The following is a 17,674-nucleotide window of genomic DNA, read 5'->3' on the forward strand; positions in this document are numbered from 1 at the left end:
GTATACGACATAACCTGATGGCCTGCATGAGAACCAAACGACTAACTCTGACCAATATTCTCCGTCAGCCAACTGGCTTAATTTGTCAGAGTGAAGCCTCCTCGAGTCCTCGTTCAACTGCCTGAACAGGAGGGAGAGGCCAAATGTTCACTTTTACAGCATTTTCCCTGGTTGAGTTTAACAACGCAACATTATATCAATGAATACAAATGGATAACAAGTGATAATGTAAAACAAATAGGTAGACAAATATGAAAAAATATATATATATATTGCCAAGTTACACACACACTCACTGCAACACACAAATGTGAATAAAGAACATCTTGATGGATGAATCTGATTGACCTTCTTAGAGTGATACAAACAGCCTCTTCCTTATAATAGTCCACATATATCATGGACATTATACTGCAGTCCTTTTGTGTATTTCAAGATGGGCTCATGTACTGTAAGTGAATTTGCTACATCGCTGACAGCAGTGGCAGATACTGCCAATAAATGAGTAAAAGAAAAATCAAAGTAACCATATAAACGTAGTTCCTAATGTATGTGCTGGTGAGATGAGGCGCGCGGCGTAGCATCTACAGGCATCGGTGGGTGTTATTCATAGTCTAATATTTCCGGTGGTGAGGTGACCACTGAACTACAACATGTGGTCACCTCACCACCGGAGCGGTGGTCACCTCACCACCGGAGCGGTGGTCACCTCACCACCGGAGCGGCGGTCACATCACCACCGGAGCGGCGGTCACATCACCACCAGAGCGGTGGTCACCTCACCACCGAAAATCCAGACTATGAATGAGCCTTAAGTGTGGTCGGTGTGTGTCTTCATCTTTGTGCAGTGGAGGCCTAATCGGGAACGTAAATCCCCACAGGGTTGAAGTCAGAGCTCTTCAATTGTTCACTTACTGGAAAGAGATCATCCTCTCGATAATTAAGAGGAAGAACCAAAACAAAACGGAAAAAAGGCAAATATTAATGTAAGATCAGCCGCCCAGGATCAACTTCACCTGATCCTACTGGCTGTGACAGCATCCTGAATATTTAGAGGAGTATTCCATGCTAGAAGGATTTCTTACTTTTTTATTTGTAGTTGTTACGTCCCCACCAAAGAGGTCCAGGTGTTATTTTGTGAAAAAGCGCATTATTGGCTATTTCCCCTACCATAAGACCTCAATGAATTTAATTTAATTGCATTGAATGGAATGGGGCATTGGGGTGGGGTGTTGTGCTAATTTGCTTATTTCCATCACTCAAAAATATTTTTGTGTTATATACATCCTCTCTTCATAATGTAAATGTAAATAGTATCCCAAGCGGCACACATTACTACTTCTTTCGATGGAAATAAGCGAATTAGCACAAAAACCCTTCCCCCATTGAGGGCTTATATTAGGGGAAATAGCCAATAATGCACTTTTGCACAAAATAACACCTGGACCTCTTTGGTGAGGATGTAACAACTACAAATAAAGGTAAGAAAGCCTTCTAGCATGGAATTCTCCTTTTTAACCGCTAAATAAATCCATCTCCTCTGCTCCCTTTATCCCCCCCTGGTGGTCATGGCGTCACCCCCTCCTGGTCCATGCTGCAGCCCAGAGCTTCTATGTCATTGCTGATGTCGGTTATCATTCGGTCCCACTCGTCGCCCTCCGAGGCCTCCTGACCGCCGTCGGAGCCTCCGCCGTCTCCGCCCCCTCCTCCTCCGCCCGCCCCCCCGCCGCCGGCGCCGCCGGCGTTGCCGTTGGCCGTGGAGTCGGAGGCGGAGCTGGCCGCGCGGCGGTAGCGGCCGAAGCTGTCCGTGATGATGCCGCGGCCGTCCTTCACGCCGATGGTCTCCAGGAAGTTCTCAAAGTGCTGGCTGTCCTTCTCTGGGATGAAAGGACGCAGGCCTGCGAGTGAAAGAGGAGGAACTTAGATGGGTCTGGAGTAGCTCTGGTCCATAGTCTTCTACAGCTTCGATTCTGCCCTGCAGTAAGGCTATGGGACTTTCAGTTTTAAATCTCAAATCGAAATCAGACCATCCTCTCCTCTTTTGTGGAAATCTCACAAACGTTTGACCTACTCACCAATACAAAGACGGGTTGTGTCAATAGAAAGCCTACTTTCCTTAGTGGGAGCACTCTGAGCCCCCCACCACACGTATAAACGGTACTTTTTGGCCAGAAAGGGATTTTCTTTCACCGGAGGAATCTTTTTGCGGTGGAAACAAAATCCCTTTTTGGCCAAAAAGTACCGTTTATACGTGTGGTGGGGGGCTCAGAGTGCGTCCACTAAGGAAGGTAGTCTTTCTATTGACACAACCCGTCTTTGTATTGGTGAGTAGGTCAAACGTTCGTGAGATTTCCACAAAAGAGGAGAGGCTGGTCTGATTTCGATTTGAGATTTAAAACAACTGAAAGTCCCATAGCCTTACTGCAGGGCAGAATCGAAGCAGTAGAAGGCTATGGACCAGAGCTAGGTCTGGAGTAAAGATATCTGTCCATTAACAATGAAGAACGTCTTTTAAACCAAATAGTATTTGAAGTGGCTCATCAGATGACTCAGAATTGTTGATTTGCGGATGCAACAATTAGCTCTCTGCCTACTTATGACAATGACGTTTAGGCACTCGCACTACTACCCAACCATTTGTCTGACGGTATACATATTTGATTTTGTACCGTAGACCAGTGGTTCTGGTGTGGCCAGGGACCCAGGCTAAATAAGTTAATATACCGTAGCATAAAAAAATGTTTTACCACTTTGAGTCAATTGTATGCTTCCGCTATTCAGAACTAGTCGATCCGGAAGCTCAACGTATCGCATCAGAAGTACCCACGGCTCGTACCCAGTAGAAGGAACTTCCTGCTGTCCCCGTACAGCTGTCTCAGGTTGATGCAGAACTCGTGGATGGACGCTCCGTTACGATACTCGTGCAGCAGAGTGGCAAACTGCTGGATCTCCTGAGAGGACAGCTTGGTGCGCAACTGCAACAAACAAAGGTTAAGACGTTAAAACGTTTTTAACTCAAATCTTTGCTTCTGGGGGGAGTACCTGGAACAACATATTTTCAGATGGGGGTCAGCGGCCAATTGCATATAATCTTTGGGTGTCCTTGACATTAAATAGTTTGAAAACCACTGATACAGAAAACATAAGGTTTTTCAGAAAAGTGTCACGATTTGGAAGACATTTTGTAGAATCTGGCCTCTGGTCTAAATGGGTTAACATCTTCATAAATAATGACATAATGATGTATTATTTCACTCTTTGATGACCGAGGTCCCCCCAGGAATCTATCTTTAGCCCCCTAATACTCTCTGCTGGAAATAGGCCATGGCAGCATGTCACGGACGGTGCGTTTGGGAGGCTTGCTATGGTCGCCAAATGTTTGCATATTATGACTTGACCAGAAGAGGGACGCTACGGGTTCAAGTGGTTAATCTTTGTGGCCCAACCTGCCCTAGCTACCAATTAAACTGCAGCGTACACACACACACACACACGCACACACAGGCTTTCACTTGTAGTGATTTTTACTAGTTTACTAGTTGTTTAACTAGGCCTACAGTACCAATTATGTAAAAAAAAAAAAAAAAAAAACGTTTTTATTTTTATTATAATTTAAAAACTGTACATTGGTGACTAAAACTATAATCTATCTGATCTTGAGGCCTAGTCAACTATAGTACCAGAAAGGTCAACTAGTGGATTTACTGTACCGTCCGTCATTTCCGGACTATAAAGCCGCTCTAGCTAAATTTATGGAAAAAAACTAATGTGTGCCTATACAAGCCGCACTGTACTATAAGCCGCATAGAGGCCATAGTGGTCCCCTAGTGGCCGTTAGCTGTAAAAATCCATAGATTAGCCGCAACCGTTGTATAGACCCGCAGGGTTCAAAGCATGGGAAATAAGTAGCGTCTTATAGTCCGGAGATTACGGTACTAGTCGACTAGTTGCTTAAAGTCCGGAAATTACGGTACTAGTCGACTAGTTGCTTAAAGCACACACACACACACACACACACGCGCACACACACACACACACACACACACACACACACACACACACACCGTGGTCATGTAGTCCTGTAGAAGCTCTGCAGCGGTGGTGCTGAGCTCCCCCTCGCTGGCGGTCTTGGTCTGAGGTGAGGCTGGGGTGGACGCCGAGAGGGGAGAGTTACCTCCCGTCTCCAGAGAACCCTGGAATGAACTGAGGGAAGAAAATAAAATAAAAAAAAGGTCATGGAGGATCTGTTGCTTACTGAGGCATGTATTGTAAACATAATAACTGCTCAGTTAATGGTTCCCCTGAAATCATCAGGTGGTCCAAATGGAATCTGCACTCTGCAGGCACTTTCATTTTCTGCAGCATTTCTTTGGCTGTCAACTGATGGAAATTCTGAGTTCTGAGGACATTGTGAATTCCAGCTTTGAAAATATAAAAAAAAAAGAAATGTGGAAATGAAAGCAAATCGTTTAAGTGTTTCCATTTAGTTTTGGGCATATGAGAGGGTATAAAAAAAAATGGCATGATAATTCTGAGGTGTCAAAGTGTTGTTTAGGCCGTGGAGACAGATGGCAAAGAAAATATCTTCCTGAGATATGTTGGCCTGGGGACCAGAGACAAATCTGTCCATGCAAAAAACACAAATCAAATGAATATGCCCTCGGTGGATTGTGATATGGTCTGCGCACGCGAGGCTAGAGAAGATATGTGGCAATCTTCCCTGGCCACATTACATACAATGGAAGCATAATAAAAACCAACCAATGGACTGAGTACTTACAAGGCGCTATCCTCTGCTTCAAAAGTGTCCTTGTTCACTTTACTCGAGGAGTCATCTGCAGAATTACAGAAGTACATGATGAAATCTACAGTATGTAATGTAACGTTCCATGGTGCAATGTGTAAAGTTGTGAAACTTCACGAGACGAGACAAAGCTCAAGAGAGTGATTTGAATGTAGTAATTAAGTCCCTGCTTAGCAACCAACCCCCTCGTAAACAACGTGACCCAATGTATGAAACCAATGTCTGCACCGTGGCCAGTGGCGTGCACAGATAGACACTAGGTGGTGCTAGGGCGCCTGCCCTTTGCCCTCTGGACAGCAATGTGCCATTTTGATTATAATTTTTTTGTACAGTGTACACTGTACGGTATGTGGACCATGGTGACATTGATCAATTCTTGATTTCACTGTACAGTGAAAGGTGCCTGGTAGGTGTAGTGATATGATCTCTTACCACTGTACAGTGAAAGGTGTCTGGTGGTAGGTGTAGTGATATGATCTCTTACCACTGTACAGTGAAAGGTGTCTGGTGGTAGGTGTAGTGATATGATCTCTTACCACTGTACAGTGAAAGGTGTCTGGTGGTAGGTGTAGTGATATGATCGCTTACCACTGTACAGTGAAAGGTGTCTGGTAGGTGTAGTGATATGATCTCTCACCACTGTATAGTGAAAGGTGTCTGGTGGTAGGTGTAGTGATATGATCTCTTACCACTGTACAATGAAAGGTGTCTGGTGGTAGGTGTAGTGATATGATCGCTTACCACTGTACAGTGAAAGGTGTCTGGTGGTAGGTGTAGTGATATGATCTCTTACCACTGTACAGTGAAAGGTGTCTGGTGGTAGGTGTAGTGATATGATCTCTTACCACTGTACAGTGAAAGGTGTCTGGTGGTAAGTGTAGTGATATGATCTCTTACCACTGTACAGTGAAAGGTGTCTGGTGGTAGGTGTAGTGATATGATCTCTTACCACTGTACAGTGAAAGGTGTCTGGTGGTAGGTGTAGTGATATGATCTCTCACCACTGTATAGTGAAAGGTGTCTGGTGGTAAGTGTAGTGATATGATCTCTTACCACTGTACAGTGAAAGGTGTCTGGTGGTAGGTGTAGTGATATGATCTCTTACCACTGTACAGTGAAAGGTGTCTGGTGGTAGGTGTAGTGATATGATCTCTCACCACTGTATAGTGAAAGGTGTCTGGTGGTAGGTGTAGTGATATGATCTCTTACCACTGTACAGTGAAAGGTGTCTGGTGGTAAGTGTAGTGATATGATCTCTTACCACTGTACAGTGAAAGGTGTCTGGTGGTAGGTGTAGTGATATGATCTCTTACCACTGTACAGTGAAAGGTGTCTGGTGGTAGGTGTAGTGATATGATCTCTTACCACTGTACAGTGAAAGGTGTCTGGTGGTAGGTGTAGTGATATGATCTCTTACCACTGTACAGTGAAAGGTGCCTGGTAGGTGTAGTGATATGATCTCTTACCACTGTACAGTGAAAGGTGTCTGGTGGTAGGTGTAGTGATATGATCTCTTACCACTGTACAGTGAAAGGTGTCTGGTGGTAGGTGTAGTGATATGATCTCTTACCACTGTACAGTGAAAGGTGTCTGGTGGTAGGTGTAGTGATATGATCTCTTACCACTGTACAGTGAAAGGTGCCTGGTAGGTGTAGTGATATGATCTCTTACCACTGTACAGTGAAAGGTGTCTGGTGGTAGGTGTAGTGATATGATCTCTTACCACTGTACAGTGAAAGGTGTCTGGTGGGTGTCGTGGCTCCATCGAAAATGGCTCTGTCCAGGAAGTCGATGGTGGACTCGGTGTAAACAATCTGAAAGACCTGGCTGAGCAGGAGACAAAGCTCCTCCGCTGCTGCCTGCAGAGAGAGACATTAGATTACATTTAACGCGTAACAATCATAACATGCATGTGCTGAAATCCTCCCCTGAAGACTAACTGAGAACGACACAGATTTTCTGATTTTATCATGGTGTCAGCATTATCTTCAGGGCCTGACCAGAGCCATATAGAGTAAGACAGAGTTACGACATTGAGGGGGCAGAAAACAGCCCGGTCATGTGGTTCATGTACTCGCGCGAGCCCATAGACTCCCATGCATTCAGATTGTCCCTTTTCAATAGCAGTTTATGTAGAAGAGCCTGCATGGGCCCATGAAGTGAACGGAGTTGTCGTAACTCTGTCGTACTCGATGGCTCTGGGCCTGACAATAGTGACAGAAAATAAGTACTAATAAAACAAAATAGTACTCATAAGTCATAATCTCTCAAACAGTTTTGTTGCAGACGTACAGAACTGAACAAACCAGGTGTAATACACCTCTTAGGTTGCGGCCACAACAAACGTTCCTTTTGCCTATGCGGCGGATTCTGCCAATGCTTTTCAATGGGAACAGACCGTTCCCATTGGTAGAATCCGCCACATAGTTCGGTGTGGCCGCATCCTTAAGCATTTGAACCCCAGCATCCATTATTCTGGAGAAACATTAGCCAGAAATGGTAATGATACGCTTGCTGTTTCAAATCATGTGCCAAAAGACAAATCTATCATCAATCCCTTAGTTCAAACGTGGAGATATTTTAGTGGGGATAATTTGAAAACAAAAAAGGAAAGAGGAAAAAAAAAAGACTAATTTTAGAAACCATAAGCCCAAAACCGCACCAATGATTCGCTAGGAAACTCCTTGCGACCATTCTCCCCAATGGCAGTTGCAAGGAGTTGCATTGATGTGGTTGACCTTAAAACCGTTTTGTTGCAAGGAGTTGCATTGATGTGGTTGACCTTAAAACCGTTTTGTTGCAAGGAGTTGCATTGATGTGGTTGACCTTAAAACCGTTTTGTTGCAAGGAGTTGCATTGATGTGGTTGACCTTAAAACCGTTTTGTTGCAAGGAGTTGCATTGATGTGGTTGACCTTAAAACCGTTTTGTTGCAAGGAGTTGCATTGATGTGGTTGACCTTAGAACTGTTTTGTTGCAAGGAGTTGCATTGATGTGGTTGACCTTAAAACCGTTTTGTTGCAAGGAGTTGCATTGATGTTGCTGACCTTTAAAACCGTTTTGTTGCAAGGAGTTGCATTGATGTGGTTGACCTTAGAACTGTTTTGTTGCGACTAGTTGCAAGGAGTTACAGGTGTTTGGACTTTATACTATACATACCGTAGGCAATACAACACGAGACTGCATCCTACCTTGTTCTCAACAGCCAGCACGAGTAGACAGCAGACCTCAACTAAGACTGCCCCGCTCTCCGATAGAGAGCTGAGTGTCTGAGATTTGTTGAGATCCGGACATGAGCTTGGACAGGGTGAGCCCCCGGACTCTTGGGCTAAAATACAAACAATAAACATACTGTCAAATCAGCAGATGACAGTTTCTATTAACTCTGTTCTTTGAGTATCGTTGCTGCTTATCCAATTCAAAAGCACGAATACTAGTCTGTAAGCATTGCATGTCAGTCAGTCAAATACTGTATACTACAGCATGACACAGACATAATTTCAGAGAGGCAGAGAACTCTTGACGCTTCAGACAACCTGTTTCAAAGCAGCAAATGGGCAACAAAGTCTTATGCACACTTATATGCTCTGAGACGGGTTCGTAGGCAGGGCTCAATGTACAGAAAAATGCACACAAAGTGCACAAAGACCTGCACACCGTCTGCACTTGTTTCGGTCAAAGACCGAAACATGTTCAGATGTGCAGATGGTATGCAGGTCTTTGTGCACTTTATGTGCAAAGCAGCGAATGGGAAAGGGTAGCTCTGGTCTATAGCCTTCTACTGCTTCTACGATTCTGCCCTGCGCAGTATAAGGCTATGGGACTTTCAGTTTTAAATCGAAAATCGAAAATCAGACCAGCCTTTCCTCTTTGGCGTAAATAAAAACGTTTTTGCTACTCACCAAAACAAAGGCGGGTTGTGTGTCATTAGAAAGCCTACTTTCCTTAGTGGACGCACTCTGAGCCTTTTCTTTTGGTGAGTAGCAAAAACGTTCTTTTTATTTACGCCAAAGAGGAGAGGCTGGTCTGATTTCGATTTGAGATTTAAAACTGAAAGTCCCATAGCCTTATATACGGCGCAGCAGGGCAGAATCGTAGAAGCGGTAGAAGGCTATGGACCAGAGCTAGTGAAAGTTGGTTGGTTTGGTGTACCTGTTTTGAGGACCACCAGGTGTAAGGAGTCGTCCCTGATATAGGAGACTGCAGCGATGTCGTGGATGGGCACCCTGAGGATGATGTCCTCCCCGTCGCGCCACACCAGCTTCACATTGTACGCCGATAGGCTGACCACGGCATCCTGCTCCGACGTCAGCTGGCCGGCCAGCTGGTGAGATTTCTGGAGGGACATCGAGGGGGTGTTCAGCCAGAGATCCATCATGTTATTACAGAAACTAGGGGGCGCACGATTAACCCATTTTGGGAGCGGGAACCCCTTTTGGTGTTAGCATTACGTTATGCTTTAGCTATTTAAAAATAGCAGATCTACAAGCTACACCGAGTGGCGCGCTACGAGCTTTGTAGGTCTGCTATTTTTGAAAAATCGAAGAACGACTGACATAGAAACATAGCTTTTTCAGAAAACTGTCATTTTCAAACAGACATTTTTAGAATCTGATCTCAGGACAAAATGGGTTAATCGGTAGCATAATCGGAATCGTCCATACAAATGCCATATCGTTATCGGAAAGGGTCTCAAAATAATACAGATTATAAAAAAAATCGGTTTTCACCAGCAAAAACAAATGACATTTTTAAAATAAATCTACATTTAATTAGTGTACTCCTCTCATTCAGTAGTGAAAACAGACACTTGGAAAGAGTATATGCTATTGATTGATTGATTGATTGATTGATTGATTGATTGAAGACTTTATTAACAGGCTTTGGGCCAAGCCCCTATGGGGCCTATAGGCTTGTTTCCATTGTGGTCCTCTGTACAATATCGGAATCTGTCAGAATCGGTATATGACCCGGCAAATAATCGGAGATCGGTCATAATTTCATAATCGTGCACCCCTAACAGAAACCGTAGCACCCCCATATCTTGTCTGATCGAACCCTACAAAACCCTCCCGCGTGCACTAAGATCAGCCAACACAGGGACGCTGGAAGTATCTCCAGTAAAAATGCCGGGACAACGCTCCACACGTCTCAAACTCTTCTCCCTTCTGGCTGCATATGATGTATTGCCATGTTTTTTTGTTCTTGCTCAAAGCTGCTATAAGCAATATAAGTCAACATTTTAATGACTTTTCTTTTTTTGGGGGGTATTCAGACAGCCAGCAATGGGTAAAACGCTCCCCCCAAAAAATGTAGTCTCTGTGACACATTGTAGGGGCCGCAATCTGCATTCAAAGATTTTCCTAGAAGCGATTTGCCCGTCTACTAGGAATTCTAAGTCATTAAACTTTTGACATAATATTGCTTAGAGCAGCTTTAATGTAAGTCCCTCTGGAGTGTCTGCTAAATGCCTAAATTGTTATACCATCTGCTGACTGTGATATTCCAACAGCCAGATTGTGTAAAGTGAACACGTCGTACGCCAAATTCACACCAGCAGCTGTACTTACTGTATTGTACACTGCCGGTGTGACTGTGAATTCAGTGTGTCAGCCATTTTGTTTCCGTTTTCATACCAACTAAACTAAGTCATATTGGGTGAGATGTGTGTCGTCGGATGCTTACCCTTGCATTGTCGATGAGCTGCAGGACCTCTGTCCTACTCGAGGGGTTCAAGTATCCAGGTACTGATGTCAGCTGCCCCAAGTACTGAACAAAACAAATCAAAACATGGGACTCGTCACTCATCACCCCTCACGACAAATAGTAGTATGCAATTAACCAAATCACAACCTAATATACTGTAGGTGATTTAGGGAAAAAGGTCTGGTAATATTCCCTCCCTGTCTAATCTTTAGTAATTGATAGTAAGTTACTATCGAGTCTTTGAATATATATTCTTTCACAGCAAACATTTTTAACAAATCTTTGCTTCTGGGGGGGGGGGGTCCCTGGAACAACACATTTTATTATTTTCAGATGGGGGTCCGTGGCTAAATACAGATAACTCCTGGGGGTCCTTGACGTGAAAAAGATTGAGCCTCCACTGACATGATGCATGGCGACAGACTCACTCACTTTGACCTCCTTCTCGATGTAGTCGTTGAGCAGGATGTCCGGGTCAATGCGGTGGTCGGGCAGGGAGAGGGAGAAGGTGTGCAGGGCCCTGCGCTCAGTGGCCTTCTCCTGGGCCTTCTTGTCCCTGCCCTTCTCTCCTTTCAGGAAGACACGCTTGAACGGAGACACGATACCAGGCTGATGGCGGGACAGAGGGAGGGACGGAGGAAGAGACAACATGTTGAGATACCAGGCTATAATGGCAGGACAGAGGGAGAGACGGAGGAAGAGACAACATGTTGAGATACCAGGCTATAATGGCAGGACAGAGGGAGAGACAGAGGAAGAGACAACATGTTGAGATACCAGGCTATAATGGCAGGACAGAGGGAGAGACAGAGGAAGAGACAACATGTTGAGATACCAGGCTATAATGGCAGGACAGAGGGAGAGACAGAGGAAGAGACAACATGTTGAGATACCAGGCTATAATGGCAGGACAGAGGGAGAGACAGAGGAAGAGACAACATGTTGAGATACCAGGCTGATGGCAGGACAGAGGGAGAGACAGAGGAAGAGACAACATGTTGAGATACCAGGCTATAATGGCAGGACAGAGGGAGAGACGGAGGAAGAGACAACATGTTGAGATACCAGGCTATAATGGCAGGACAGAGGGAGAGACGGAGGAAGAGACAACATGTTGAGATACCAGGCTATAATGGCAGGACAGAGGGAGAGACAGAGGAAGAGACAACATGTTGAGATACCAGGCTATAATGGCAGGACAGAGGGAGAGACGGAGGAAGAGACAACATGTTGAGATACCAGGCTGATGGCAGGACAGAGGGAGAGACGGAGGAAGAGACAACATGTTGAGATACCAGGCTGATGGCAGGACAGAGGGAGAGACAGAGGAAGAGACAACATGTTGAGATACCAGGCTGATGGCAGGACAGAGGGAGAGACAGAGGAAGAGACAACATGTTGAGATACCAGGCTATAATGGCAGGACAGAGGGAGAGACAGAGGAAGAGACAACATGTTGAGATACCAGGCTAAAGGCAGGACAGAGGGAGAGAGCATTTGTAACTCGGCAAGCATTTGTAACTCTGACAGTACGTTTTAACAGCGAAACAACACATTTTCTATACTCTCTAGTCTAGACTAGAGAATGAAAACATTTTGAGAGCCTTTTGGTAGCTTTGTGTGGCTTCTCTACAACATAAATCACAGGCCGGGGCGGCCCTCCTGATCCTCTGTAACAGCATATCATTAGTTCATCATTACATGATTCCATTCATGTACCATAAAAAAACACAGATGACGCAGAACGTAAAACGAAAATGGGGGCAGAAAACCAAATCTATCGGAGGAAAACGAGGTTAACCAGAAAGAACAAGAAAACCTCTTCTTTGCTCGGCCAATTTGCTGCGGATGACAGACCTCAATATCCAGGCCTTTGCAATTCTGCTTACTCTGCTCTCCCCGCCCGCCTCTGCTGATTGCTGCACTGCCAGACATGGCTGCTCACATCACAGTGCAGTCTGAACTAAGTACACTTGGTTGCGTGCCGGTGTTGAGCACTGAAAATAGTTGCATTATTCTACAAGATTGTAGATCTTTGTTACTTAATTCTGACCTGAGATCAGATTCTAAAATTGTCTTCTAAATCCTGACAGTTTTCTGAAAAAGCTATGTTTCTATGTCAGTGGTTCTTTGATTTTTCTAAAATAGCAGACCTACAAGCTCGTAGCACGCCACTCGGTGGCGCGCTATGAGCTTGTAGATCTGCTGTTTTTCAATAGCTATATTATAACATAATGCAATGTTTTGGTCATTAACCAAAAGGGGTTCCTGACCAAAATGGGTTAATGCCTGATCTCCAAATAAACAAATACTAAATACATTGCTTTAGGGTTGGGTATGGTTTAGCTACACATCATCATGTATGTATATTACATTTAGCCAAGAATATAGTTAAGACTTTAAAAGCTGGCCTGGGCCGTGGCTCAGCGGTCCAGGCACCTTGGCTGGCAATCAAGTCTGGCAGTGTGCCGCGGGTTCGACTCCCGATCGCGACGGCCTTTACTGCATGTCACCCCCCCCCCATCTCTCTCTCCCCATCTCCTGTCAGCCTACTGTCTGTCCCGCCATAAAAAGCATTGGTTAAGCATTGTGTCACTCTTAACTAGACATCCACAAGCTCAACTCACAACACGTCACGCTGCAATGTGTTGTGAGCTTGTAGATCAGCTGTTTTTGGTGAGATACAATGGACAACTAACTATGTAACAACAATGTAAACAGGTTTTCAATGTAATCCGGAGTCCCGGGATGCAGGGATGGTCTTTTAGATGAGTTTTTTTTTTTTTACAAATTGCAGCATTTAACTCCCATTGCATTTCCATGCGGTTATAATGTGGTTATATTCATGTAGAAAACAGAAGAAGAAATTATTATTATAACTAAAGCTAGCAAAATAAACTAGAATAAAAAAACAGTACAGTAGTGCATCCCGTAGATGCAGAGGACGTTGTTTTATTGCGTCCCTTAACTATAAACTGCGTTTTGGCATGCAAAAATGCACTGCATTTTAATTAACTAATTAGTACTATAAATCACACGAACAACAGCGAGTGTCCTACCTCATACTCCATGGACTCGCGCTTTAAACTACACTACGTAGTCGCCAATGCAACGGCAAGCAGACGGTTGGGTGCTACCGCGCTATACTGCTCAATCAGCCCGCGGCCGTTTCTTCCTTACACTAAGCACGCTTCCCTTGGACAGAGAGAGAACACTTGTCACCTGTTGTCTCTAGTCCAACAACAGGAGTCTGCAGTGACAGTTGCCAACTGGGGAATGACATGCAGGGCCATACAGTCTCCTTGTGCATGCGTACACACACACACACGCACGCACGCACGCGTGTGTGTGTGTGTGTGTGTGAGAGCCGGGTGTGTCACCCACAAAGGAAAAGGAGCGTCTCACTCTCTATGCAGACACACGAGAACAGGAAGAGGACCAACCACGACTTCCTGGTGACACGTATTCATACTTACTAAAAACTGTCTGCAACTGTTACTGTACATGGCCTCTGTGTTCAACTGTTACTGTACATGGCCTCTGTGTTCAACTGTTACTGTACATGGCCTCTGTGTTCAACTGTTACTGTACATGGCCTCTGTGTTCAACTGTTACTGTACATGGCCTCTGTGTTCAACTGTTACTGTACATGGCCTCTGTGTTTAACTACCCTTTTGTTTTGAACATTGTAATAATGACATTGCATATTGTGGTGTGAACATTAAATAATAAAGAAAGCTCTTGAACCAGGAATTGGCAGTGTGAGGGTCTCTCTCCTTCTCCTACGTGTCTGCTGCTTTGTCACCGACGCACCTGCTTTTATTAGTAAGTCTCTCCTCAATAACATTGTAATAATGACATTCATCTCAGGAGGCCATCTGATTTCTTACTGTTATGTTTTTATTGCCAATTGGTTCCCTGAATCAGTCTGTCTCTTTAGTGTAAATAACGAGGGCCTATATATATATATACTTAGTTGAGTGGGAGACCCCAGGGATCTATAATAGGCCCCCTCCTTTTTCTCTACACCAAATCATCTTCACAGAAAACAGCAGATCTACAGTACAAGACAAGCTCACCGTGTGTTGAGTTGCAACACACTGTAGAATAGAATGGGGGATCTGCTAGGATCTGTGTGGTTAAACCATACCTATCTTGCCTGTAATGTTATGTGGCTGTTTCTGGACATCCAGTCTTGACATATAAACCCTCGGATCAGACCGTGTGGAACAGCACAGTCTATGGGGCAGTGCATTATTTAACAGTGCGTAGCAGCAGCACCATGCAGGCCACTGTCTGCTACAAGACAGCAGCATTAACATTTCATAAGCCGTCACCTGTCCTGTGAAATGTGAGCTAAAGGCTCCTGCAGGTGACCCCTAGAGCTAGCCATCTTGGTGGTACATAGGAATGGGTTCAACACGAATAACAGTGCCACCATTTTTGGCAAGAGCTTTTTAGCTTATTCGGAGCAACAGAGTGGATGGAAAAAGCTGCCAGGAACTTGAAACTTTGCACTGCAAAATCATTCCTCGCTGAAGAACACCAAGATGGGGATTATTTTATTTTAGTGTGTGGACCTGTGCTTGAGAGCAAAGGATAGCCAAGGCAAGTACTCCTCAAGATAATTTCATAGTCATCTGATCTCCTAAAGTAAAACAATTCTGGTGTGCGGGTGGATGGTAATAAAATAAAAAAATGTACTAAACGCTGGGAGAAACTGGGAGTTTCTCAAAAGAAGCAAGTAGGCTTATCGTTAATATACACCTTCCTTATTCCTATGACTGCAGCAGCCCTATAGGCTTATCGTGTCCTGTAAATATGTATCATCATGAAAGTGGTGTACCAGGCAGCCAGTCTCCGTACAGTACGTGCGTGATGCATCACAACCTCTACAACTAGTCTTCCATGAAGTGAATACAAAACATAATTCAGAGTTCAGACAAACAAATGTTATTCAATGACACCACCAAGTGGAACAAGACAGAACTGTGTGTGCACAGCCAACACAACAGCTCTTCCAAGCAATGCATAAAGTCATGGAATTTAAATAATAAAATAATACATTAGATTATGTTGTTTTATTGGTGGTCAGCACTGGTCACTAAAAGGCAACTATATGGGGCAGTGCCGCAATTTCTTTTTTTTTTAAAGATATTTTTTTGCGGCTTACGCCTTTTATTGGTTTTTTGAAGGGACAGACAGTAGGCTGACAGGAAACGGGAGAGAGATGGGGGATGACATGCAGTAAAGGCCGTGTCGGGCTCGGGAGTCGAACCCGTGGCACACTGCGACTGGATTACCAGTCGGGTGCCCAGACGGTTACGCCACCGCCTGGGCCGCAGTGCCGCAATTTGACAATTTGACAAATTACAGTTGATGGTGGCCTGCAGGATAATTAATTGTAATCATACTACTTACTTCGGCCACATTTTTATTTGTAAAACTGTGATGTGACATTGTGACAATAAAGTTGATTCCGATTTCTGATTTCTTCTGTTGTCCTATTCTTACTTTTGTGGAAAGGTGAAGATATTTGGCAAAATGCACATTTTCTGCCATAACTTTCAAGTGGATCTGATACTAGATCTATAGATGCTAGAGCTGTATAGGTGGAAAGCCTGGTGACGCGAGGTTACTAGAGCTGAGTTGAGGTTGAGTATTTGATTATATTTTAGCTTCTCCTCTTCTCTGTTTTATGACCTCTTTTAATTATTTCGTACAATAAAGTGTTGCTTTCATTATTGATTAATTACCTAAAAATCGGCCCGGCCACATTCTTCCAATTCGAACCCGGGCTCCCCCAGAGTTACTGTCGAAGTGTCCTTGAGCAAGACACTGAACCCCTAATTGCTCCTGATGTGCTGGTTGGTGCCTTGCATGGTTTCCGTCGCCATCGGTGTATGAATGTGTGTGTGAATGGGTGAATGTAAAGCACAATCTCTGTAAAGCGCCTTGGATAAAGGCGCTATATAAATGCACCATTTACCATTAGAGCTGAGTTGGGTGACTACTAGAGAGAGCTGCAGACCGACTGAGGGAAACTTCCATCACTGTAGCAATTACAGCAGAAGAAGACATCAAATACATGCAATAATGGAATATCGGCCATTCTAAATCTAGGACTCCATCATGAGTGACACTGCTGACCACTGCCCATGACAGCTGGGTGGGCAGTCTGGGCACACAGCCCTCCAGACACCCTAACAAAGACAGTACTGAGTACAGACTACATGAAGCCTGGAGTGGAGACATAATTGTTATGATGATGCCATATTAATTAATGTGATAACAAAGTTAAAACAACCACAATGGGGGCTGTTCATAAATACTGTTATTACAAGCAGGCTAAATACATTCCATTCAAATGCATCTTCAGATAATAAACATCATATTAAGTTACCCTCTCATTTGCCAAACTTACCTTTTTCACTTTTTTCACATCATCGTCCATTTCTATAAGTAAAGGTCTTCCTCTTCATATTCACTTCAGCTGCGTGTGGCGTTTATTGGGATACAAAAACACAGCTGGCGACATTATGGCTAATATAACGTTAGCTGCTCTGCCTCTGTCTGCCTGTGGTGTTAGCCTAGCTTGTAGCTTAGCATCCTGGAGAGGGATGCTGATAAGAAAACAACACCATCCCGACTTTTAGTCATAACTAAGCAGCCATTATTCTAACACTACAGCGACATAAAAACAACGGGAGAGAGGACCTCCGCCCGTGTCTTGTTACAGGTATGCTTTACGTGTAATTTAACCGGCGACGGATATTGTTATACATACAAAAAGCAACTCAGAAAAAAACAGCACAAACTTTTCAATCCTGCCGCCATTTTGGGCGTTAAACTGTAGTCCATCATGCCTTGCACTGACTACAGTACAACAGCTGTGTGTGTGTGTGTGTGTGTGTGTGTGTGTGTGTGTGTGTGTGTGTGTCATTACACACACACACACACACACACACACACACACACACACACACACACACACACGCACACACACACAGAGTATTATTTGTTTTTGATAAACCATAAGTCCATAACATTTGTTTAAACTGTGAACTGTCAAAACTAAGCCATACATTTATAAGCCTATAACTATACTGTATACAGACTCAGTGTAAAACGTGCATGTGAAATCAATTTTTTTAAAACAAAAATA

General features: G+C 44.1%; 1 protein-coding gene across 2 annotated transcripts; it reads right to left on the bottom strand.

The window, feature by feature from the left end:
• Window positions 1-661: 661 nt before the first annotated feature.
• ccm2 (CCM2 scaffold protein) lies at window positions 662-17,344 on the bottom strand. 2 transcript variants are annotated; one of them, XM_083790335.1, is made up of 10 exons: window positions 16,934-17,344; window positions 10,942-11,118; window positions 10,489-10,572; window positions 8,956-9,139; window positions 7,995-8,131; window positions 6,528-6,663; window positions 4,781-4,835; window positions 4,065-4,203; window positions 2,837-2,975; window positions 662-1,898 (listed from the first exon to the last, which is right to left on the bottom strand). In XM_083790335.1, the coding sequence occupies exons 1-10, from the start codon at window positions 16,961-16,963 to the stop codon at window positions 1,567-1,569; spliced, it is 1,413 nt and encodes a 470-aa protein (XP_083646461.1). In that variant the 5' UTR covers window positions 16,964-17,344; the 3' UTR covers window positions 662-1,566. The 2 variants fall into 2 exon arrangements, with proteins under 2 accessions (XP_083646461.1, XP_083646462.1); XM_083790336.1 differs by lacking the exon at window positions 16,934-17,344 and adding an exon at window positions 13,569-13,669.
• Window positions 17,345-17,674: the final 330 nt, after the last annotated feature.

The sequence above is a fragment of the Protomyctophum parallelum genome, assembly GCF_964188405.1.
Source record: "Protomyctophum parallelum genome assembly, chromosome: 19".
NCBI classification, from domain to species: Eukaryota; Metazoa; Chordata; class Actinopteri; order Myctophiformes; family Myctophidae; genus Protomyctophum; species Protomyctophum parallelum.